The following is a 19418-nucleotide window of genomic DNA, read 5'->3' on the forward strand; positions in this document are numbered from 1 at the left end:
GGACCTGCCTGTGGAGCTGTGTCAGGGGAAGATGCCATCCCACGGGAGGCCTTAACCACCCACCTTGGAAAGGAAGGGAGAAGTCCACACTGCAGTTTCCTCCCTGCAGCACCACCGCAGTGGAGTTCAGCCCTCACGCACGTAGCTCTAAATCGAGTCTGTTAGTAACACATGAGTCTTTAGATCGAGCTCATCATCCAGTAGTTGGCAGGTAGTCAGCCAGGTCATCTACGCCACCAGAACAGCGTGTAACAGGCGAAGTGTGTAAAAGACCTAAGTGGGGCTGAAGAAGTTGCTCCTTTTCATGTAGTTGCTCAAGATCAGGGTCTAGGTCCCAAGAGGGCATAAAGGTAAGATTGTCCTGCCCACTACATACGTTTCTCTAGAAAGAAATCTTAATGATAGTTATTTGTATGCAGTTGTGGGAAGTGCGCTTAGTGGTTTGTTTCTGTCTATTGTGATATTTATTCATATTATACTTAGAACAGACACTACATACACATCATCCTTCTTTTACCTGGTGGTTAATTATTCATAAGAGATTCTGACCAGCAAGATACAATTTATGAAGGATCCACCTATGATATTATGCACCAGTTAATTGAGATTATTCAAAATAACTTACTACTCTTTTATGATAAACAAGTTAGGAGTTCAGAGACCATTAAAATGCAAACATTTTTTTCCTGTAACTTGGTGCAGCACTTGAGCTCTAGATGAAACAGCAGACACTGTTCTATTTGCCTGTAGAATAGCATTAAGTGCAGGCAGCAGAAAACGAGTGGGTAATAATTTACCATGCTTGCCCGCTTCAAATGAAAAGCACCTAAAGCCACATAAAGAATCTAATAAATGACCTATCTTCAGCAAAATTGGGCCTGTTCTCTCTTGTTTGTCCAGAACACATCAGGAGCAGCTTTAAAAATTTAATCCTTACAGCATTCTTCAGCTGACACTCCCAGTGTATGTCTACTTTTTCACCTCCGTTATGCACATTTCTTTCAGGACAGGTATATATTTAAATCCCTGTTTCCATGGGAACCAAGCACATTTGTAAAATACACAATTCTTTATCTTTTCCATTTAGTGGACTGTTAGGATTTGAGCTATTCAGGAGAGGAAGAGTCTGTTTTTACAAACAAGTGGGAAGAGAAAAAGAGAAAACACTTTAACAAAACGGCGTACGTCTGAAGAATCTGTTAAATGCGTTGCATGTTTATGTGTTAACAAGAATATCCAGAATGACTTTTTTAAAGCATGGAATGGAACCATTGTGGTCGTCTAATTTCACTCTCTGTATTTAAGGAAATCCCTTGGCTTGTTACTATAGCTAGAGCCAGCAAATTTAGGAAAGCTTCTAAAACCCCATTCAGAGTCAAGGCAACTTCTCATTCCTAGAAAATTAAACTTTAGAGAAGTTGGGAGACAAACTCTTGCTCCTCTCTTTTGTGATATACTTGCATCTTCTGCTAAGAGATGATACTGGACAGAATTCTGCTCTGGAGGGACTTAGCTCTCAACTACATAGTCATGCTGAGTGCTATCAGTAGAGCTGGAATAAAACTTGGTTTTTTTCAGAATAATTTATTGTTGGTGACACAGAGAAGCAGCAATGCTTTAGTGACCTGCGCTATATATCCTGGTTGGAACATTATTTCCTGCTTTAATACGAAGCATTACTTTTGATGTTCTATTTCAGCCAACACAGTTAAATAAAAAAACTTTCCCACAGTTTGTCATAAGCAACAAGACATGGTCAGCTTTGAACCATAGGTCAAAGTATAACAAACCAACAGGATACTGCAGTGATCCAAGTCTAAATTTTCTACTAAAAATACTTCTCCCGTTGCACTACCTTGTGACTGCAGTAATTAAAATGCAGAGAGTCAACGTTAGCTGTTGAGTTAACCTTCCATGTGTGCAGGGAGCAGAGCAAGTTCATGGCTTCAGGAAGAGCCATGCCTTTGGTTAGCTGCTCAAGTGAGAGTCACTACCCAGTGAGTCATGTTAGGACTCCACCCACAGTAGTCCAAACATCAAGATTTCACACAAACCTTGCAACTGAGTTGCCACCAGGATCTCTAGTTCTATTGTGTGGAACCAGACTAAAAATAGAAGCTTCACCCTTCCTCAAAGCACAGAAGGAGAACAGCAGGATGTTCTGCTAGACTACTTAAAAGAGCACCGTGTCTAACGTTTTTCGCCAATAATTTTTTAATCATTAGGATTAAACCCATGCATTTCAGATTAGTTACTAATAGATGGCATATATCCACAGGTTCACAAAATCGCATACCAAAACACTGCTGCTTCTTTGCAGCGGACTTAAGTCTTCTGCCAAGAAACTTAAATGACTTAACAAGGTGAACTTAGTGACCTTCATCCCAGTATACGGAAAAAAATCAGCAAATGAAATTGAAATTCTGGCAGCCAGGATTTTTTTTTTAATGTATCAAATTGCAGATAGTAGATTAAAAAGGTTATTATTCTCAACAGTATAGAACAATTAGTCTTATCTCCACTTTCCAAGGCTTACAACCAAACACGTGGTTTATCAAAGATCGATCACTGGACATACTGGGTCAGTTTGACACAATGTATGAGGAATTCAGTATAAGCCACTTGGATGTCCACAGAAGGCTTGACAAGAACCAGTAATTAGTTAAACTGCAGGAAAAAGGAATTAGCATGAGCAAGGATAAACAACTTGTAAGAAAAAACAAAGTCTGTGTTGAAAAGGGAATTTGCAGAATTCTGTTAAATTGGTCTGTGATCAATTACAAGTTTTTTCTTAACTGAGTAGGGCGCAAAAGTGAGAAATAAGCTAATGATACCTGCTGACAACTCTGAGGTATCACCAATACTGAGAATAATCAAAACCAGGAGAAATATGTGGATCTAGTTGTTTGGTTTTTTTTTAATTAAAAAGTGTCATAGTGCCAGGTCATGCATTTGAATTAATATTTTTCCTCACAAACTGGAGCTCAGCTGCAAATGACACCAGGGGCAAGAGATTGGGGTGCTCAATCACACTACATGACAGACACCAAGAGGCAAACAAGGAGTTTATAACAGGAAGTATTAATGTATTCTTATATTCATTGATCTATGTGCTGATACGGGTATGGTTTTTACCAACTCGAGTTCAAGAAAGACTGAGATTAAGTTTCAAGTGGGCAGCTCAGTGATCAAAGCATAGACAGTGCGTCAGAAGAAAGGAGGTAAAGCTCCCTCATGTTTAGTAAAATGAAGACTACAGTATGATGGCTACCTGTTACAGTTTATGTATAAATACCAGGAAGAGCATGAAATAAGAACTTTAGTAAGGACTTTAGGTATATTTAAAATGGAGTTTAAGATATGGTTGGTCAGGACAGGAAAGAACTGATTCAGGAACCCCCTTCTAATGTAAAGTTAGTGGACACAGGGAGCCAGAGAAGACAGCAACAATGAAGTATCTGTTAAACACACCATATTAGCAGCACCAACTTCTTCCCTTACCCAGAGAAACACATAGTGTTAACCCTTTTCTTCGGTCACATGAATTTAGAATGTCAAATTTCAATTGCTTTTTAGCTTAACCAGCAAATGGACAGTAACACAAGTCTGCAAGGACTCCTTTAGATCTTATTCTAATCCTAGTCACCGCTACAAGTTATGTGCAGCATCGATCCTAGGTACCTGATAGCAGTCACAGGAAACCTGACTGTTGCGTACTGCCAATCCACTAATTCCTCTTGAAGAAATGTCATCTGCAAGCCTTGCAGCACAACAGAACACAGGGAAGCTAGTCACCATCAGATAGTACACCACCTTCTTTCTGCTGCTGACACTGTCATCAGTTAAGAAATACCGGAGCATTACCAGCTCCCTCCTGCAATTTTAAGAAGTCATTTCTGTTAACGATAGTTCATCCTGCAAATACTGATTTTGATAAGTAACACAGCGTACTTTCAGGTGCTTGTGGGTTTTACATGCACTTGCGCAAACGTGCAAACAAGTGCGGTCTTTTCTACTCTAGGAAGACGTCAGAACAAAGCATAATGTCTGCATGCTAATTAAACTGCAGGTTGTCAGAGGTCACCGTGCTTACTGAAAAAACAGGTTTCATTGCCTCTTTGTTCTGACAAAAGATGCTTTGCTGAAACTCTCTTCCTTTGTTGAGGCTGACTGAGATTACATGCCTGAGAAAGGTCCAGGGCAGCAAGGTGAACTGATTTGACACATTCCTCCAACTTTTCTAAGTATCCAGTATACCCAAAGGGAACAGGAGAATCAATTGTGATAGTAAACTCTGTTCTGAATATTATGTATATTGAGGAAAAGAAGTTTTCAAGAACTTCATGCTGAGGTGAAAAGTCACGATCAGCTCAACTAAGCCCAGATTAAAAAGAAAAAAAAAAAAAAAATCATCATTTGCGCAATTAAATACTTGAGCGGTAGGAGCTGGTAATGGAGCCATTTAAGCAAGGTATTTTAAAGCCTAATACTTACCAAGAAAACATGCACATTGCCAGAAATAAATATGTAATATAGTAATGTCCAGTAAGGTTGTACTTATTCAGAGAAGTCATCTATGAAAAGGAAAAGGTTGAACGTGTCACAGGATAGAAAAGTTTTTTATTATATTAGTGAGGGCACTAGTATGATTAAATATAATATAAAGTGTATATAGAACGCAAAGAACTATCTATCTTGACTATTTATAGCTAGACTTTGTCAAAGTTAATTGGAGCAACACATCCTAAAAAAAAAAAAGGGAAAAAGTCCCCTAATAAATCCAAGAAATCTGTCATTTACAAATCAATAGCAAGTTAAAGCCTGAAATCCTTGGTGATGTTTCTTGACTCCCAGGCCTTTCCCACTAGATTTTCTATTGAACTTCAAGTTTTTAGATAGATATCCGTGAAGTGGAACAATTTGAATAAAATACCTTTAGGAATTCCCATCTAGATTTTCAAACTCCAGAGAAGGAATGCCTCCTAGGTACAGCCCAGGCTTTACAATTAAGCAAAATGATGCATTACATTTGTTTGCAATATTGTCCTTCACAAGAGTGGCTGCTGAAATTTGAAATTGCGCATTCAAAATTCCAGAGTCAAAGTGAGGTTCACAATGTGCTGCTCAACCAGTAAAAAGGGACAGAATGGAGGGGATCAGATACAGAGTTTTTAAAAGAGTGGCTATTTTTTTCCTACTCCAATTCCAAGCATTTGTCTGTGCTGTCTGGCATACAACCAAACCTACGGATTGTGGTATCTTGACACCTCTGTTTTGCAGTGAATCCTTCTATCTAGGAAGACATAACCTTTGTCCCTTATGACATCCCATTTTTAGTCTTCAGGTACTTGCAAGGACTGGCAAATTCCACAATACCTTTTCTATATCAATGATCACAAATTGATCTTCTCAGAACTTAGCATGTTGTGCACAGCAGCTTATTAAATAGCATAGCTATTAAACTTGTAGAGCGTTTTAAAATCTTTCTTCTTACATTTTATCAGTTTCCCTAACAGGGGGAATGGCAAGAGTTTACTCCAGAGGAGATCAGGGAAATAATATTATGCTGCCCCCAATGCCCTGCAACTTTTTTGCAGTAATTGAGAGACTTATCCAGCTTTGCTGCTTGCTCTTTTCCTCCTATTTCAAGGGTTACTTCAAAAAATACCTTGACCTGAAAATTTGTGAAATAGTTAAATGTCTGAAGTGATATATATTAAGTTTAAAGAAGAGAAGGGAAAACAAAAGCTTTTTATTCAGACTAATGAAAAACAAGAGCCGAGTTTTAACTTATTTAATGCTCACGAATAACATTTTCAAAGATATGAGAATCTTTGCTATATCTTCAGTTTTCATGTACCTTGTCCTTGCAATTAGAACTTAGAATTTAGCATTGAGTCACTGGAGGAATTCTCCAGATTGGAACAAGCAGTATAGGATCTACAGATTTGTAACCTGAGTCCCATTCTTGGATTTATCTGGCAAATTAGCACAAAAATTATTTTGGGAACACTGGCTTTACAGGCTTCTCTTAACATTTCAGATTCATTTACCAAAACAGATGTGAGGTATCAGAAACAGTCATTAGTAATTAGGTGGGAACAGTTATGTGGTAGAAGAAGGACACTTTTATTAGGCAAAACCTCCTCAGTACAGCTAAACAGACTTCTAAAGGTAATGTTATTAGCTGAGACTGTAAAAAGTTACAGCTTGGAGTGATATTGGCTTTCTTTCAGCTGGAACTCATTTAACATGAAGTAGGTTTTGGGGAGAAAATAGGAAGTTTCTGTTCACATAATTTTAGCAGCAGTACAGGGTCATGAAACAGAAAATTCCTATTTGATGATCTTTTAACCTCAAAACTTCATCAAGTGTAGTTTTGCTGTGTTTTGCTTCTTTTGCGAAGATGAAAACTCCCGTAGTGGCACTTGTTCAGCCACAAATGCTTTCCAAGCCCCTTTTAACCATGAACTCAGTTTCTAGTTCACAGCAATGAGGGGCTAATGCTATTGACCTTGATTTCCTTTCACAAAGGATCAGATGTGCATAGAAATGATACCATAATGTAAACCGAATTCACTGTCTCATACTCTGCCAGTATCCTGATGAAGGGCATATACACAGCACCACTAATAAACCAGTGACCATTCTGCAGTCTTCCATGGAAAAGCATATTATGGGCTACACAAGAAGCCACGCTTTCAGTGTGCTTTAACAACTGGGGGGAAAAAAAAACTGCAAAGAAGTCTGCAGAATTGGAGTTGACTTGCATCAACTCTAGTTTTCTTTCTTGATGCCATGTTATTCCCCCCTTTCTTTCAAAAGTGGATTCATTATACGGAAATGAGAACAGTTTTTTCTGGACAGAAGCCATTATTGCCACTGCAATGGAACTTTTATTTCAAATACATTCTTACAATAAAGCTGTACTTTGTTATACAAGTAGATAAACCTCGGAGACAAAAGATTCACATACTGCATTTTAAAATATTGGGCTCAACTAAACTGCAGCTGTTCCCATTCATTTCCTAAACCATGTAGGGATTTTTCAGGGCAATGGAAATAAAAACGTGAACCAAGTCATCTAGGTAATTAAATTACGGTCCAAGGAAATTTGTAACACCACCATATAAAAGTGTATCTGCTCATTCTTCAGCTTCTTTGAAGTGTAGGGTGGCAGAAGTTTCTTTATAAACTCAGAAGTTTTTCATTAAGAGCAATCTGTGACTGTGTGAGGTTTGCCAAGTAGGTTACCATCAGTAGGTCCTGAGAGGGGTAAAAAAAAACCAAATCAGTGATCAGAAATATTAACAAAGATGGTAGCCTGTTAAGGAGTTGAATTTTTAACACCTGTAAAGCAGTTTACAATCAGCTACTAGAATTACTGTTGTTAGTCCTGAAAGTCCTACCTTGATGAATGCTTCCCTTGCAGGAAGAAGGTTTTGGTATTCCCAGAATATGAAACACTGCTTGTGAAATTTTAACTCTGAGTTCACCCGTGTTAACCAGGCAAGTCAAAGGGTACAAGCAAAATTAAAAATTAGTTCTGGTCTTGCAGACTGTGGGTGAACAACACATTCAGAAACTTAACTTTCGCTTTCTAAAAATTTGTTACAGAAATAAGGTAGCACACTAAAAACTTTTTCATGTCCTAACTGTTGTGCAAAGAGACAGAACTTCAGCTCAGGCAAAGGAAGCTCAGGCAAGTCACCAGTTATCCTTGAAATCCAAACTGCTTTAAGCTTGGTAATTCATATTGTCCAATCACCCTAAAAGAAGAACTGATGCTGGCTTTCAGATCACTTGCATAATTCTTAAGTACTTTACAACTTATTCTCTTATTTGCAGTTGCTTGCAAGATTATTATGGTGAGCTCCTTCATCCACCTTCAGCTCTTAAAACATCAAATTACTGACAAGAAAGGGCTGTGTTTTCTATTACCATGTTTGTATGAAAAGATAAGATTGTTTTGATCACAGACAAATTTGTGTCTGTACAGCAAATTTTCAAAATTGCTGTCAATACACTGAAAAAATGAGATGAACTTACATTGATATTGCTGTTCAACATTGTCTCAAAATCCTCTGGTGAAATCTTTGGCACCTGGTTAATAAGATCCATCAGGAATCGCCCAACAGTGTTGTCAGCAGCCACTTTGCCAGACTAAGCATAAGAAATACACACTTCAACGTGAGTAAAACTTAGTAAGTTTACGGCCCAGAAAAATAATACATAAAAAGAACAAGATGTACAAGCTTAGATCAAACTTATCTGCTGAGCCATAAAAACCTGGCCTTACCAACACATCCTCTGCATACTGCAGAACCATGGTCAGGGTATCCTGAATCCTGGCTGACGCTGCCCCCACCTGCTGCAGGTCACTGGACAAGCCAATCACTCGATTAGGGCTAAAGCAAGTCTTCATTATAAGATCCACTGAAAGGAAAAGGAGGATCAGTGAAAAAAACCCAACTGCCACAGAAGACAGCTTAAATCCTTAACTTTTTGAAGGTTTTTAAGCTTCAGCAAGACAGTCTAATTCCCAGTAGAATGGCAATTTTACCAGTGTAACGAAGGCATTTATAGAGCGTCACAACAATGGTCATAACTCAAATAGGAAGAAAACATTCACCTCCTATCCGTTCTGTATCATAATAAACATATTTCACTGTTAGAGGTGTGAACATCACGCCCATAGTTTTACCAGGGACTCCCATTGGGGCACTGGAAAAAAAGAAAAGAACAAAACATTTTCAGCACAGAAATATTTAAGGGAGGAAGTAATAGATTTCCATTTAATGATCTCTGTTAGCACTGAAGTGTGAACGTGAGTAGGTTACTCATTCTCACCAAAATCAGCAATATTAAGAGCATGGATAACTGAGGACAGGAAATCAGTGCTGGTATACTATTAATTGCTTATTTTCATCCAAGAATATTCCTAGCTGGTCTGACATTTGTCAGCTTGAACGCATGAAGAGCTAAGTACTATCTTCTTAGCCACCGTTCCTTCTTGCTTACAGAGCAGGTATTCTACTCCGAAACATTCCATGCTCTTGGAGAAATTACTTAAGGAAGAAACATGACAAAAAATCGAGTACAAAGTACTCTCAACACCTTTATTATTCCTATTAGTAAAGGTATTTGAAGTTCATTTATGCTTTAAGAAAGATGTCACGGAACAGTTTCCTTTTTGAAGGTACACAGTCAAGAAGCAGTAGACTGCCTCTACAAAGAGGAGAGCTCTTCAGCCAGTACTGGGAAGAACAACAGTGAGGGGGAATAATTTCATTTATCCATATTTAATCTCCACTATTAATTGATAAAAGTGGAAAGGATTAAGGGGAAGAAAGACTGATCAAGAAGATGCTGTTTCAATTATGTTTTAACTGCACTAATCCTCCAACTTGTATAAGCAGACTGCCGAGCAATAAAGCCCAGTGACTATAGCTTAGCATTCACAGTGTGATGGAAGTTAGTGACATTAATGCTACCTATATGAATCCTGTGAAACATCACAAAGGTGTTCAGAGCATTGTTAATTAAGTCACAATTTTCCACCTCCAACGAGGTACTAACTTATGAAAGGTTAGGTCTTTCAACTTACATACGATGGTCAAGACATTCCAATGATCAACCATCCCTGGCTCGCTGCTGTGTTTTAGCTACTGCACAATATTATCCAAAATGAGACACCGCAGCCCATTACATTTCTCATTACCCTGATGTGGTCTCTCTCAGTAAGTCACACAGCTCCCCTCCCAGAGTACCTGACGTAGGCTTTAATGCTCATGCGTGAATTCTGGAGACTGGTGTCCACGGTGAGGTGAATTGGATTGTGCGCTTCCCGGCTGTAATACTCGTGGATCAGGACAGAGTGTTCCGTGATGTCGTGACCTGTTGCATACCTTCAAAAGAGCACATGTTGAGGAGCCATTCTTCCAACATTCAAGTGCCCGATGTTTGGTATTGTTGGTATTTAACAGGTTTGTATCCTAAAACACTTATTTCCAAACACTGAGCTGCAGAAACACACTAAATACAGCTGTTTTAACTAGGGAATTTGTAGTTCTATGGCCAGCGGTCCTAGAACTGTAGGAATCACAGGCTGAGCACACCCCTGCCCAAAACATGCACAGGGCCAGTGCTGCAGTACCAGCCATAAGGAGTCAGTGCAGCTGACATCAGACACCCAAGATTCAGTTACCTCTCACTATGCTCTGGACCAACTCTTTATTTCTGTGTAATTTAAAGCATGCCAAACAAACGCAGACCAACCAAGTAGATCTTCCACAAATCAAACATCTCTCTGCAGGAGGTATAACTCGTTAATCTGGCTCCTTTAGCTGCTCTGCAATTAGCTTCTCACATACATAAGACAACTCCTGTCATTAGAACTGCACTTTGCCGTGCCATTAGGAGGTTGCTGAGGAAGTTTGCTCTGCAGGAACAGAACTAAGCTATTTTGTAGGATCAGAGAAGCATGAAAAGACTAATAAAACTATCTATCCACACACTCGGACACAGACTCTGTTCCCATAACATCCTACTGATCTTGCTTCGCATCCCACATACAAGCATTTCCACCTTTTCTCAGCAGAGAACTTCCGCATGCTCAAGCTGATATCACCGATTCCTCCTGAGGCCTCGGGTACTTGAAACTACTCTTTTGCGTTCTCCTTTCTTTCTAACCAGCTACCTTCCGTGGTGCAGGTTGTATTCCAGGTGGCTAAGTTCTTGAACAAAGCTGTGCAAGCATTCTCTAACTCATCACTCCTCTGTGATACCTTTGTTAGATAGAAACAAAACTAAACCCTGTAAGTCACCAATACTGTCTCTTCTTATTATGAACTGCAGCAGCTTTACAGCTGACTCTGTAACAAGATCTTACTGCCACAAGCATTACTGCTTCTCAGCCTGTGACAACGAGAATTAACGTATTTCAAGTAGTTTAAGGGACCGACACAGCTGCTTGCATGCTCTTGCAGGAGAACTTACCAGCCCAAGATGATCTCGCTAGGAGACACCTTCTTGTGCAACTCATACATGTTTTTGGCAAATTCCATATCGACTGCCACCTGAGAAAGGGGACAGGACCTAGTCAGCTGGTTACCGGGACGCTTAGCCCTCACCGGAGGGCGACACGGGCGCAGGCCCTGACGCCGCCATCAGAGGGAGCGCAGGGGCCGCCGCTCCGCCGAGGGACCCACCGCCCCCCCGCGGGGCGGCCTCGCTCCGTACCTCATCCTCGGACTCGTTGTGCGGGACGGAGAAGCAGTTGGTGACCTCCACCGAGTGCTTGTCCACGGTCCCTGCGGGAGGGCAGCGAAGTTAGGGGGACGCCGATGGGGCAGCGGGCTGCTCGCCCCCAGGCTGGCGACGGGACGGGACCGGGCGGGACGGCGGCTCTTACCCAGCAGCGTCCCGATGACCCGCGCCGCGCCCTCGTTGCGCCGCTCGAAGCTGTCCACGATGGAGGCGAGCACGACAGGGTGCAGCCGCACCACGCGGCCACCGGGGAAAGGGCCCGAGAGCGCGGCCGACAGCGGCGGCGGCGGCGCCGGGGCGGCGGGCGGGGGCGGCGCGGCGGCGGGGGCAGCATTTCCCGCCGGCGTGGCGGGCGCCGCCGTCGGGCTCTGCGCCGGGGCGGCCGCGGGAGGAGCCGGAGCGGGAGTGGGAGCCGTCGCCGCCATTTTGCAAGAGAGAGGGGTGGGGGTTTCGCGCCGGCAATAATTGGCTATTCGGAACGCCTGTCACGCAGTGCTACCTTTCTATTGGGGAAAGGGTGTGCTAAGGCCCTCCTGCCATCTGCTAACCAATCTGGGGAGAGCGATGAGGGAAGACGCTCTGATTGGAGGAAGAGCGCACCGTCTGTGACTGAAGCGTACTCTTGCTCCCACCTTCTTGGGGCCGGAGAGTTTTCCGATTGGGTTCTCTTATGCCCCGCTTCCTTGACTCTCTGCTCTCCCATTGGCTGGCGCCGCTCTTGCCTTCTATCTGTCAGGGCGTGAGGGCCTATTTATTGGCTGTGGCGCTGTCGTTTACCACACTGGTTGCTAGGTGAAGGTATGGTTTGTCAGTGTGTGTAGCGCCGAGCACTCGCCCTGGTGGCGGGGAGCCTTGGCGGCGCCCGGCTCTGAGGGCCCTGCTGGAGGTAGGCTGAGCAGGGCCGGTGTGCTGGGGCTCCCTGTTGCATTCGAAGCCCCACCCGTTTCAGGGGCGTTGCCGTACCCCTGGGGCTGCCTCAGCTGGCTGTGCTTCTCTGGCACGTCAGGCCTGTGTTGCCGTCAGCTGTGGGTGGCTGCTGAGGTGTTTGGGTGGCAGCAGTGTGGCCCTGGCCATGGCGGCAGGGCTGCTCCCTCGGCCTGCTTGAAGTGGGGGTAGAGGTAGCAGCACTGCTTCTGCTGCCCTGCAGCTGTGTGGTGGTGTGGCAGACACAGCAGGCTGCGGGCATGGCACCGAGCTGCCACCACAGCGAAGGAGGTTATCCAGTATGTGAGGGCTATGCAGCGCTCAGGGTATTGGCCCTGTGAGGCAGGGAAGTGCTCTTAGCCCTGCTTTCCAGGTCTCTGTTGCCAGTGAGGCAAAGAAGAGTAAGTGGTTGCTAAGTGTTGTGTAGAGAGCAAATGCTGGTTACCTTTAGCCGAGGTTTAATGGTTAGCTAACAAATTGACTTGGATATAATTTACCTACTTACTTGTAGCGCCCCTTGTGTTCACTCAGGCAACAAACCTGTGTGGGTGGACCAGGTATGGTTGTAAACAGAAGCATGTATGTTTTTGATAACTCGTAAGGAGGCTGCATTTTTTCAGAGCTTCCTTTTCCCTTTTTTTTTTGGCCGTATCCTTGCAGTTGTTATCTTAACAGTGGTAGCAACATGAACGCAGATTTACCTTTAAGTCTCTTAGTTCAAAACCCTTTATCACAGGTTTTTAATATTAGTTTGACAAACTTTCAGGGAGTCTTTCAGGTAACATTAAAAAGTTTGGATTTTTTTGGTCTCTGTGTGTGTGTATACAAATATATAAATATGAAAGATCCACAAGTCTCACCTTTTGTCGAAATGCTTAGTCTGATGAAACTATGCCAGTCAAAAACTACATCAGTTCTCTGGCACCGCTTTGTCTATCAGATGGCTCTTTGAATAATTGAGAACACTTCCAGGTAGTTTTCCCAGGTGTACCAGAGAGAAAAGTGCAGTGTTGGTTACTACCTTAGGTGCAATCATCTTTACTCTTTTAGGGGTCCACGTTGGGCTCCTGACATACTCCTTCCCATATTTGGGTTACCAGTTAAAGTAATTTTAACATAAAGAAGTGATCTTTATCATGACTGATGGCTTTTTGGAATTTTCTCTGTTTCATTAGCTGAGGCGTGAACGTCATCAGTTGATGAGCAGTTTCGACTCAGTCATTGAAGACAGGCTCTTGAGTATAAAAGGAGCAGCTCAATAAAAAGATAATACATTCTGCCCATGTGCTAGCAATTTGCTTCTTTTACATAAGTGGGGAACACCTGTCAAAGCTACAAAGGAGAGCTAATGCATGGGAACACGGACAGATTTTATCTCTTCATAAAAGCACTTCCTGGTCTGGGCACCAGTAAAAACTGGATCTCCTATTCTTAGGTTTTCACCATGCAGCCTTCATTTGTTGTAGGTGTGCCTGGGTCAAATTGCATAAAGCTTTAAAACGTTTCTGTTCCTGGAGCTTTGATGTGTCATTGAGAAATCTAATGTGTGAGGCATTCTTGTTAGAGAGCAGCTGTTTGATCTCATTCTTGTTTGCATCAAACTGCCCTTGGTGCTTAATTTGACATAGTCAGCTGCAGATTCAGTTGAAGCAAGCAAGACTCTTTAAGATCTGTCCATTATACTTTTATGTTGCCATCTTAAAAATTGGGCAGCTTAATATGGAGCTGCAGTTGTACTTCAAAACTGGCAACTATGATAACTGTCTTCTAATATGTTGATATCAAGCTGCTGGACAGAACACCAGAGAGTGTATGTAGTGAATAAAAAGATGGATATAGCCTGTATCTCAAAAGTCAAAGAAAGATCAGTGTTTGGATCACACAAAGCCTGCTTAATACAAAGATAGTATAAATGTAATGATAGGAAAAATCAATTGTGTGATAGTGCTTGGAGCAGATGTGTCCAAGATACAAACCTGTTTTTCCTTGCTGAATAACTACTGAAAAACAGAGACCTTCATAATTAATATTGTTTCACAAAGTATTAGTTTACTTTTAGAGGAGGGTAGTTACCAGTGACACATGTTGATGATGCCTGTTGTTGAAAACTTAGCATCCATCTAGTGAGATGATTAAGATGTTTAGATACTGCTCCATTACGGTAAAATCTATCTGCCTAGAGGAGGAACAGAAGACAGATTTGCACATGAACGTGGATCAGCATGGTAACTCAGGGACTTCTGATTTTACATTTTTCCTTGCTTGGTTTCCCTGCATCTGATGTTGGTGGTAAATGTAATTAGCCTCCAAGCTCTGCTCTTGCATGATTTCTCTTTATAGAGAAATCTTTATGTGTGACTGAGTCATTATTATTGCGTTTGCTGTCATGTCAGCTGCATTTTCACAGGTGATGTATAATTTCTTTATCAGTAGCTATGTTCTAATCTTCCTTGTATTACTGGAAGCAATGTCATCTCTTGCTCTAAGAAAAATGTTTCTTATATTGCATTACAGATAAAATAAAATATTTACAATATATTTGATTTGTCATTTCGGGACATACTTTTATCTGTTCAGTTTCATGGGATTGAAACTGACATTTTTATTCCATTATTATAAGAATAATTTTCTGTTGCACATTCTGTCTAGGAAGTTAATAGAGTCTTTCAGTTATTTCTGCCAAGAGAAAAATCCATCACTAAACTTAACATTTATTTTATATAATCATGCTTATTTAGGAAAAATGATTACCAGGTCTCATTTTCCAAATAATTTTGAGATCAAAGGACAGAAGTCTATTTCCCTGCCTGCAATTTCAAGTCTGTGTTTCCAGCCTTCGTCGTGCTCACAGAGCTCCCTCTTCACCTTCTCTCTCAGTCGAGTGACCAGCGCTTTTGTTGTCTACCGGTTATCTGTGTTTTTCAGGATCCCTATGTTGTGCCTTCTATCCAGGACTTTCATACAATGTAGTAATGGGCAATGATTTCAGCTTTTGGTTTGTTTTTGTGGTTTGGCGTTGTTTTTTTTCTTTTTCCTGTTAAAAAAAAGTGATAATTCCCTTATTTAGTCTTAGATAGATAGTCATCTGTTTCCTGTGCATTTGGGATTGCCAGTAGATGAAACACAGTTGTTAGCAGTAGTCAATTCCCAGTGTAATGTGTCAGCTGATTCAGCTTCATATTAGCAAGAGAGATTCAAGCCCCTCCCTGCTTTGGTGTAATGTTTTATGGGGCTACCTTAGTTATCAGAAAATAACACAGACACATGGGACTACTGATATAATGATGATGTAATAATGGTGAAAATCCAAATACTACCTAAAAATAATGAGGCATACTGTTAATTACATACCACACTGATAAAAAAATATACCTTCTCTAAAGTTAGGGAAGCGATGGAAGTTATCTTTAGGTGTTCAAAAATGGCACATTAAGGACTGACATGTGGTTTTTAGTTAATATATGGAAATGTAGAGATCCAAGCTAAAGTAAAAATAACTTCACAGAATAACTTGCAGTGAAAAATAACAGAGAAATGCATGCAGGCTGGCATACTTAGGGCAACAGATACTTTCATGGTCACAGTTGTACACTCATTGAAGAAGGGGAAAGAGACATGTACTGAACAAAGGATGTCTGTGGAAATAAAAAAATACCCCCAAGCCCTGACAACCTCCAAATGGTACAAACTAGTTGTCTCAGTCAAGTGTTGAAATTTTTAAATTGTCAAAATGTGTCTCAAAACTATTTATTTAGCTGTTCATGATTCCTGGATATACCAGTTCCATTGCTTGCAATGACCAGTGAGAGATCTGTCAAAAAATAGAGAAGGTGACTACGTTTAAAAGCTGCGGTAAAAAGCATTTTGATCTAAAATGCAGATTTCTGTTGTTGCAGTACCGTAACTCCTCAGACTTCAGTGGGAATGTATCCGTAACAACTTGGAACAGTTGGAACAGGCTTTTCCTGAAGAGAGGGTAGGATATTCTGAAAGAGTCTTCTGTTGACTCATACCATGCCTCTCCCCCAGTATGTTCACCCTGTTGCCCCAGATGAGCTTGACTGAAAATGCTAGCCCTAACATTCTATATAAAAGCAACAATGTCTTTTATTGTGAAGATCTGTATCACATTTGTATATAGAAAAGAGTGACTGAACTCATAAAAGCGCTTATGGAATTTATACTGTGAGGATATACCCTTGTCTAGATTATTTTTGGAAAAGTTTGTTTCAGCTGTTTTCAGGGCTGGGTCAAGATTGTATACTTCTTTGATCATTAAATCATGGTGCATAAAAAGGTAGTCCTGCATCCACTATTACCTAGTTCTTTGTGCTGGCCGCAGGATATTCAAACAGCCATGGCACAGACTAAGGCTGCTCAAACAATAATGGAAAAGCTTACAAGGCATAATCCCTGTGCAGGCATTGTCGCATAATACAACTGCCATACAGTTGTCACATTACAAACATTAATTGCGATGTCCCAGCTTACATGCACATATTGTGAATGTTTGCATAAAGAGAGGTATTGCCAGATATTACTAGAGCAGACTCCTGCTTTTTGGACCAGTTGTGTATGAAGCATTTTTGTCATTTTATGCATTTAATGAGAAATAACTTACACTGTGCAGATCATCATGAATGCTTCAGATACACAGATAGAAAGAGACATGGCAAATAGAATCTTAGCTGGAGTGTACTGTTGTCTAGGTTTCGGTTTTGAAAATCCAAGAAAAATGCAAGAAAGGAAGTAAAGGGATGAAAACAGAATAATATATATAGGACACAGAGAAAAAGAAACTGGATAACTAAAAATAGGGTTGTTTGGGAAATGTGAAACTCCTTGACGTGTGAGGTTTGTGGCCAATGAATGACAGGAGATCTTGCAGTGGCTCCCAGAAGAGACCTGGAATAAATGTTTACGTGCCTGAAAGGCAGTCTGCTTTTCTTTCCGGCAAGATCAATGGCTCTAATAAAAGGAACTGCCTCTCCTGCCAGCCAGACGAGAGGTCATTCATCCAGGTGTTTTGCAAAAGGTCTTGCTGTGCTGGCCCTCCAGGGATGGATGCGGGAGCCTCCTCCCGGCTCCGTGTTTGCAGACCGAGAGCCTGCCGTGCCGGCTTTCCAACGTCACCGAAGCCTCCTCGGCAGAGGACCGCGGCCCTGGGGACACCGGGGCCTGAGCTGCCGGTCGGCGGCTCGGTGCAGCCTCCGGTCCGGTCCCCGGGGCGGCAGCGGGCGCCTCCCCGCCAGGTGGCGGCAGGCACACGCGGTCTCGCTGCCTCGTAGCGGGTAATTAGTTCCAGCCCTCTTTCCCGTGGTCTGAAATCACTGCCTTTACACGAGTTTCACGCTTAATTGGATTTACTGATTATTGCTAAGAGATGCAATTTTATTTTCCTGTGATACTAAAACAATTAGATAGTCATGAATACAAACCACAGCCTTTGTAATCACTTAATGCTAATTAATTAGTGACTTAACTCTGCCTGGTTTGAAGTGAATAGCGGAAGTGGGAATTTGTGCATAGTGCTTTTTCCACTAATATTTCTTATATGTATTTGACTTGCCAGTTTCTTTCTTCAGTTAATACAATTAATGTAGAATCAATGAGGTGGAATTAATTAATTTTATCTTAATTCTACCTTAATTCTTCTGTGCCATTTCACATAAGAATGTGACAGAGAGCTTTACTTATGGATTTTATGTCAGTGCAATCCTAAAATGGGTTGTACAACCCAAATTTTACTGAAATATATGGTGAGGAAAGGTGTTTTGTGTCTTTCATGAAAGCATGAACTCTCCAACCTCTCAGGACATTCATGCTTCTTGATCATCTATGATTGTGATTATTTTCTGCTTTTGACTTAAATCATGTTCAGAGTCAGCTTTCAAGTGAGAGGCATTTTATACACTACTCATACTTAAAACTAAGAAAGAATGTGCTTGCAGTGACCTAACAAAGGAGTTAGGCGCACTACCTTGAAAGATCAAACCTTGTGTCATTATATTATATTACGTTATTCCTGCCTACCCCATGTAGTGAGAACTGAATAATACCTAGATGTGACTCCTGGCTTTTCTTTTTTTTTTTCCCCGGGGAGTATGGGGTAGAAGTGTGGCAGCGCTACTGTCCTTTCCGTGTAATCAACCTGAATAACTAATCTCTGGCAGGCAGCCTTTAACACAGTGTCCCTTTGTCTGGTAACTTGCTGTTACTGTGCTTGACTTAAAAGCATTTGTAGCAGAGCAGTGCTGTGTCCTTGAATACCTACTGACATCCAAATAAAATGAAGTGTAATGTCACTGATACCAGATAAGTGTGAAAGTTCTCGTGCAGGTGGATTTCAAATATCACAAATTTCTAACACTTGTAACAGCTAATGTATCAGTGTAATATTTGTTGGGAAAATAATCTCTTCTTCGAGTCCCTTGTTCATATAAAATCACCTTACAGCTTATGAGTAAGCATGTCCTTTATGGCATGGGTCAAAATCACCACTTTCCATACATTTGAGCCCAGACCAAAATTGCACACGTCCCCAGAAGCATTGACCTAGACTTTTGGGACTGCCAGTGTTAGCTATGTCACTCAGCACAAACATTTGCTTTGGTGTCTTGAGGAGGAATCTGCATGAAGAAGTGAAGTAACTAGACTGGAAGATATATATGTCATTTAATGGTGTAGGGAAGCCTGCTGAAAGATAGAATGGCAAAAATGTTATTTTGTGAACTCTGAGGATTATATGATTTTTACATCACCAGAGTCTGACAGTGTTGTCTGTCCCTTCAAAGCTCTGTGCTTTTTTTTCCAGTATGAGGCAGCTGCGTCATGATGTGTTGGATGAATAAGGGGACAATGAGGGAGAAGGTAAGAAGATAATAATTTACATACAGAAATGGGATCTGAAAAGGAACATCGATAATAAAATCTAGGGGACAGTTGCTGTGTAGGAGCCTGGGAGACCTGAGGGCCCATTGTGTTTTTGTTACTGGCATCTTGGGCAATGTTAAGGCAAGTCATCCATATAACTGAAGTAATGACAGAGACATAGTTTTAGCTCTTCCAATGTGAAGTGTTTGATAACAACTAGATAGTACTATTCTCCTCCTGTCTGTGCCACTGACTTCAGGAAAGTCATTTAACATTTAGATCTCAGTTTTCCGCTTCTGCAAAATATGAGTAATGGTACTGTAGTGGCTAGGTTTGTATATAGGACATGCATA

At 41.3% G+C, this 19418-nt stretch overlaps 2 protein-coding genes and 1 long non-coding RNA gene across 3 annotated transcripts in view; 1 reads left to right on the top strand and 2 right to left on the bottom strand.

The window, feature by feature from the left end:
* Nucleotides 1-186, bottom strand: part of ANXA7 (annexin A7) — a 16164-nt gene extending 15978 nt beyond the window's left edge. Inside the window, exon 1 of the mRNA XM_054205065.1 lies at nucleotides 64-186. The gene's annotated coding sequence lies outside the window, so the exon portion shown is untranslated. The remainder of the gene's footprint in view (nucleotides 1-63) is intronic.
* LOC128910955 (uncharacterized) overlaps nucleotides 1-19135 on the top strand; it is a 19947-nt gene extending 812 nt beyond the window's left edge. The window contains exon 3 of the long non-coding RNA XR_008466950.1: nucleotides 19007-19135. This is a non-coding gene — a long non-coding RNA (uncharacterized LOC128910955). The remainder of the gene's footprint in view (nucleotides 1-19006) is intronic.
* EIF3F (eukaryotic translation initiation factor 3 subunit F) lies at nucleotides 6874-11708 on the bottom strand. The gene is made up of 8 exons (XM_054205068.1): nucleotides 11414-11708; nucleotides 11242-11312; nucleotides 10999-11078; nucleotides 9771-9908; nucleotides 8633-8724; nucleotides 8300-8436; nucleotides 8050-8163; nucleotides 6874-7266 (listed from the first exon to the last, which is right to left on the bottom strand). Exons 1-8 carry the CDS (start codon nucleotides 11691-11693, stop codon nucleotides 7189-7191), a joined length of 990 nt encoding a protein of 329 aa, XP_054061043.1. The 5' UTR covers nucleotides 11694-11708; the 3' UTR covers nucleotides 6874-7188.
* Nucleotides 19136-19418: the final 283 nt, after the last annotated feature.

The sequence above is a fragment of the Rissa tridactyla genome, chromosome 6 (genome assembly GCF_028500815.1).
Source record: "Rissa tridactyla isolate bRisTri1 chromosome 6, bRisTri1.patW.cur.20221130, whole genome shotgun sequence".
Taxonomy (NCBI): Eukaryota; Metazoa; Chordata; class Aves; order Charadriiformes; family Laridae; genus Rissa; species Rissa tridactyla.

Bases quoted from the DNA above. Each gene is read 5' to 3' on its own strand.
- EIF3F (XM_054205068.1), bottom strand. From the start codon at position 11,693: ATGGCGGCGACGGCTCCCACTCCCGCTCCGGCTCCTCCCGCGGCCGCC. The intron at 11,079-11,241 runs GTACGGAGCGAG...CCCCTTTCTCAG, and splicing joins ACAACGAGTCCGAGGATGAG to GTGGCAGTCGATATGGAATT. The intron at 8,725-9,770 runs GTACTCTGGGAG...CTTTTTTTCCAG, and splicing joins AGCATTAAAGCCTACGTCAG to TGCCCCAATGGGAGTCCCTG.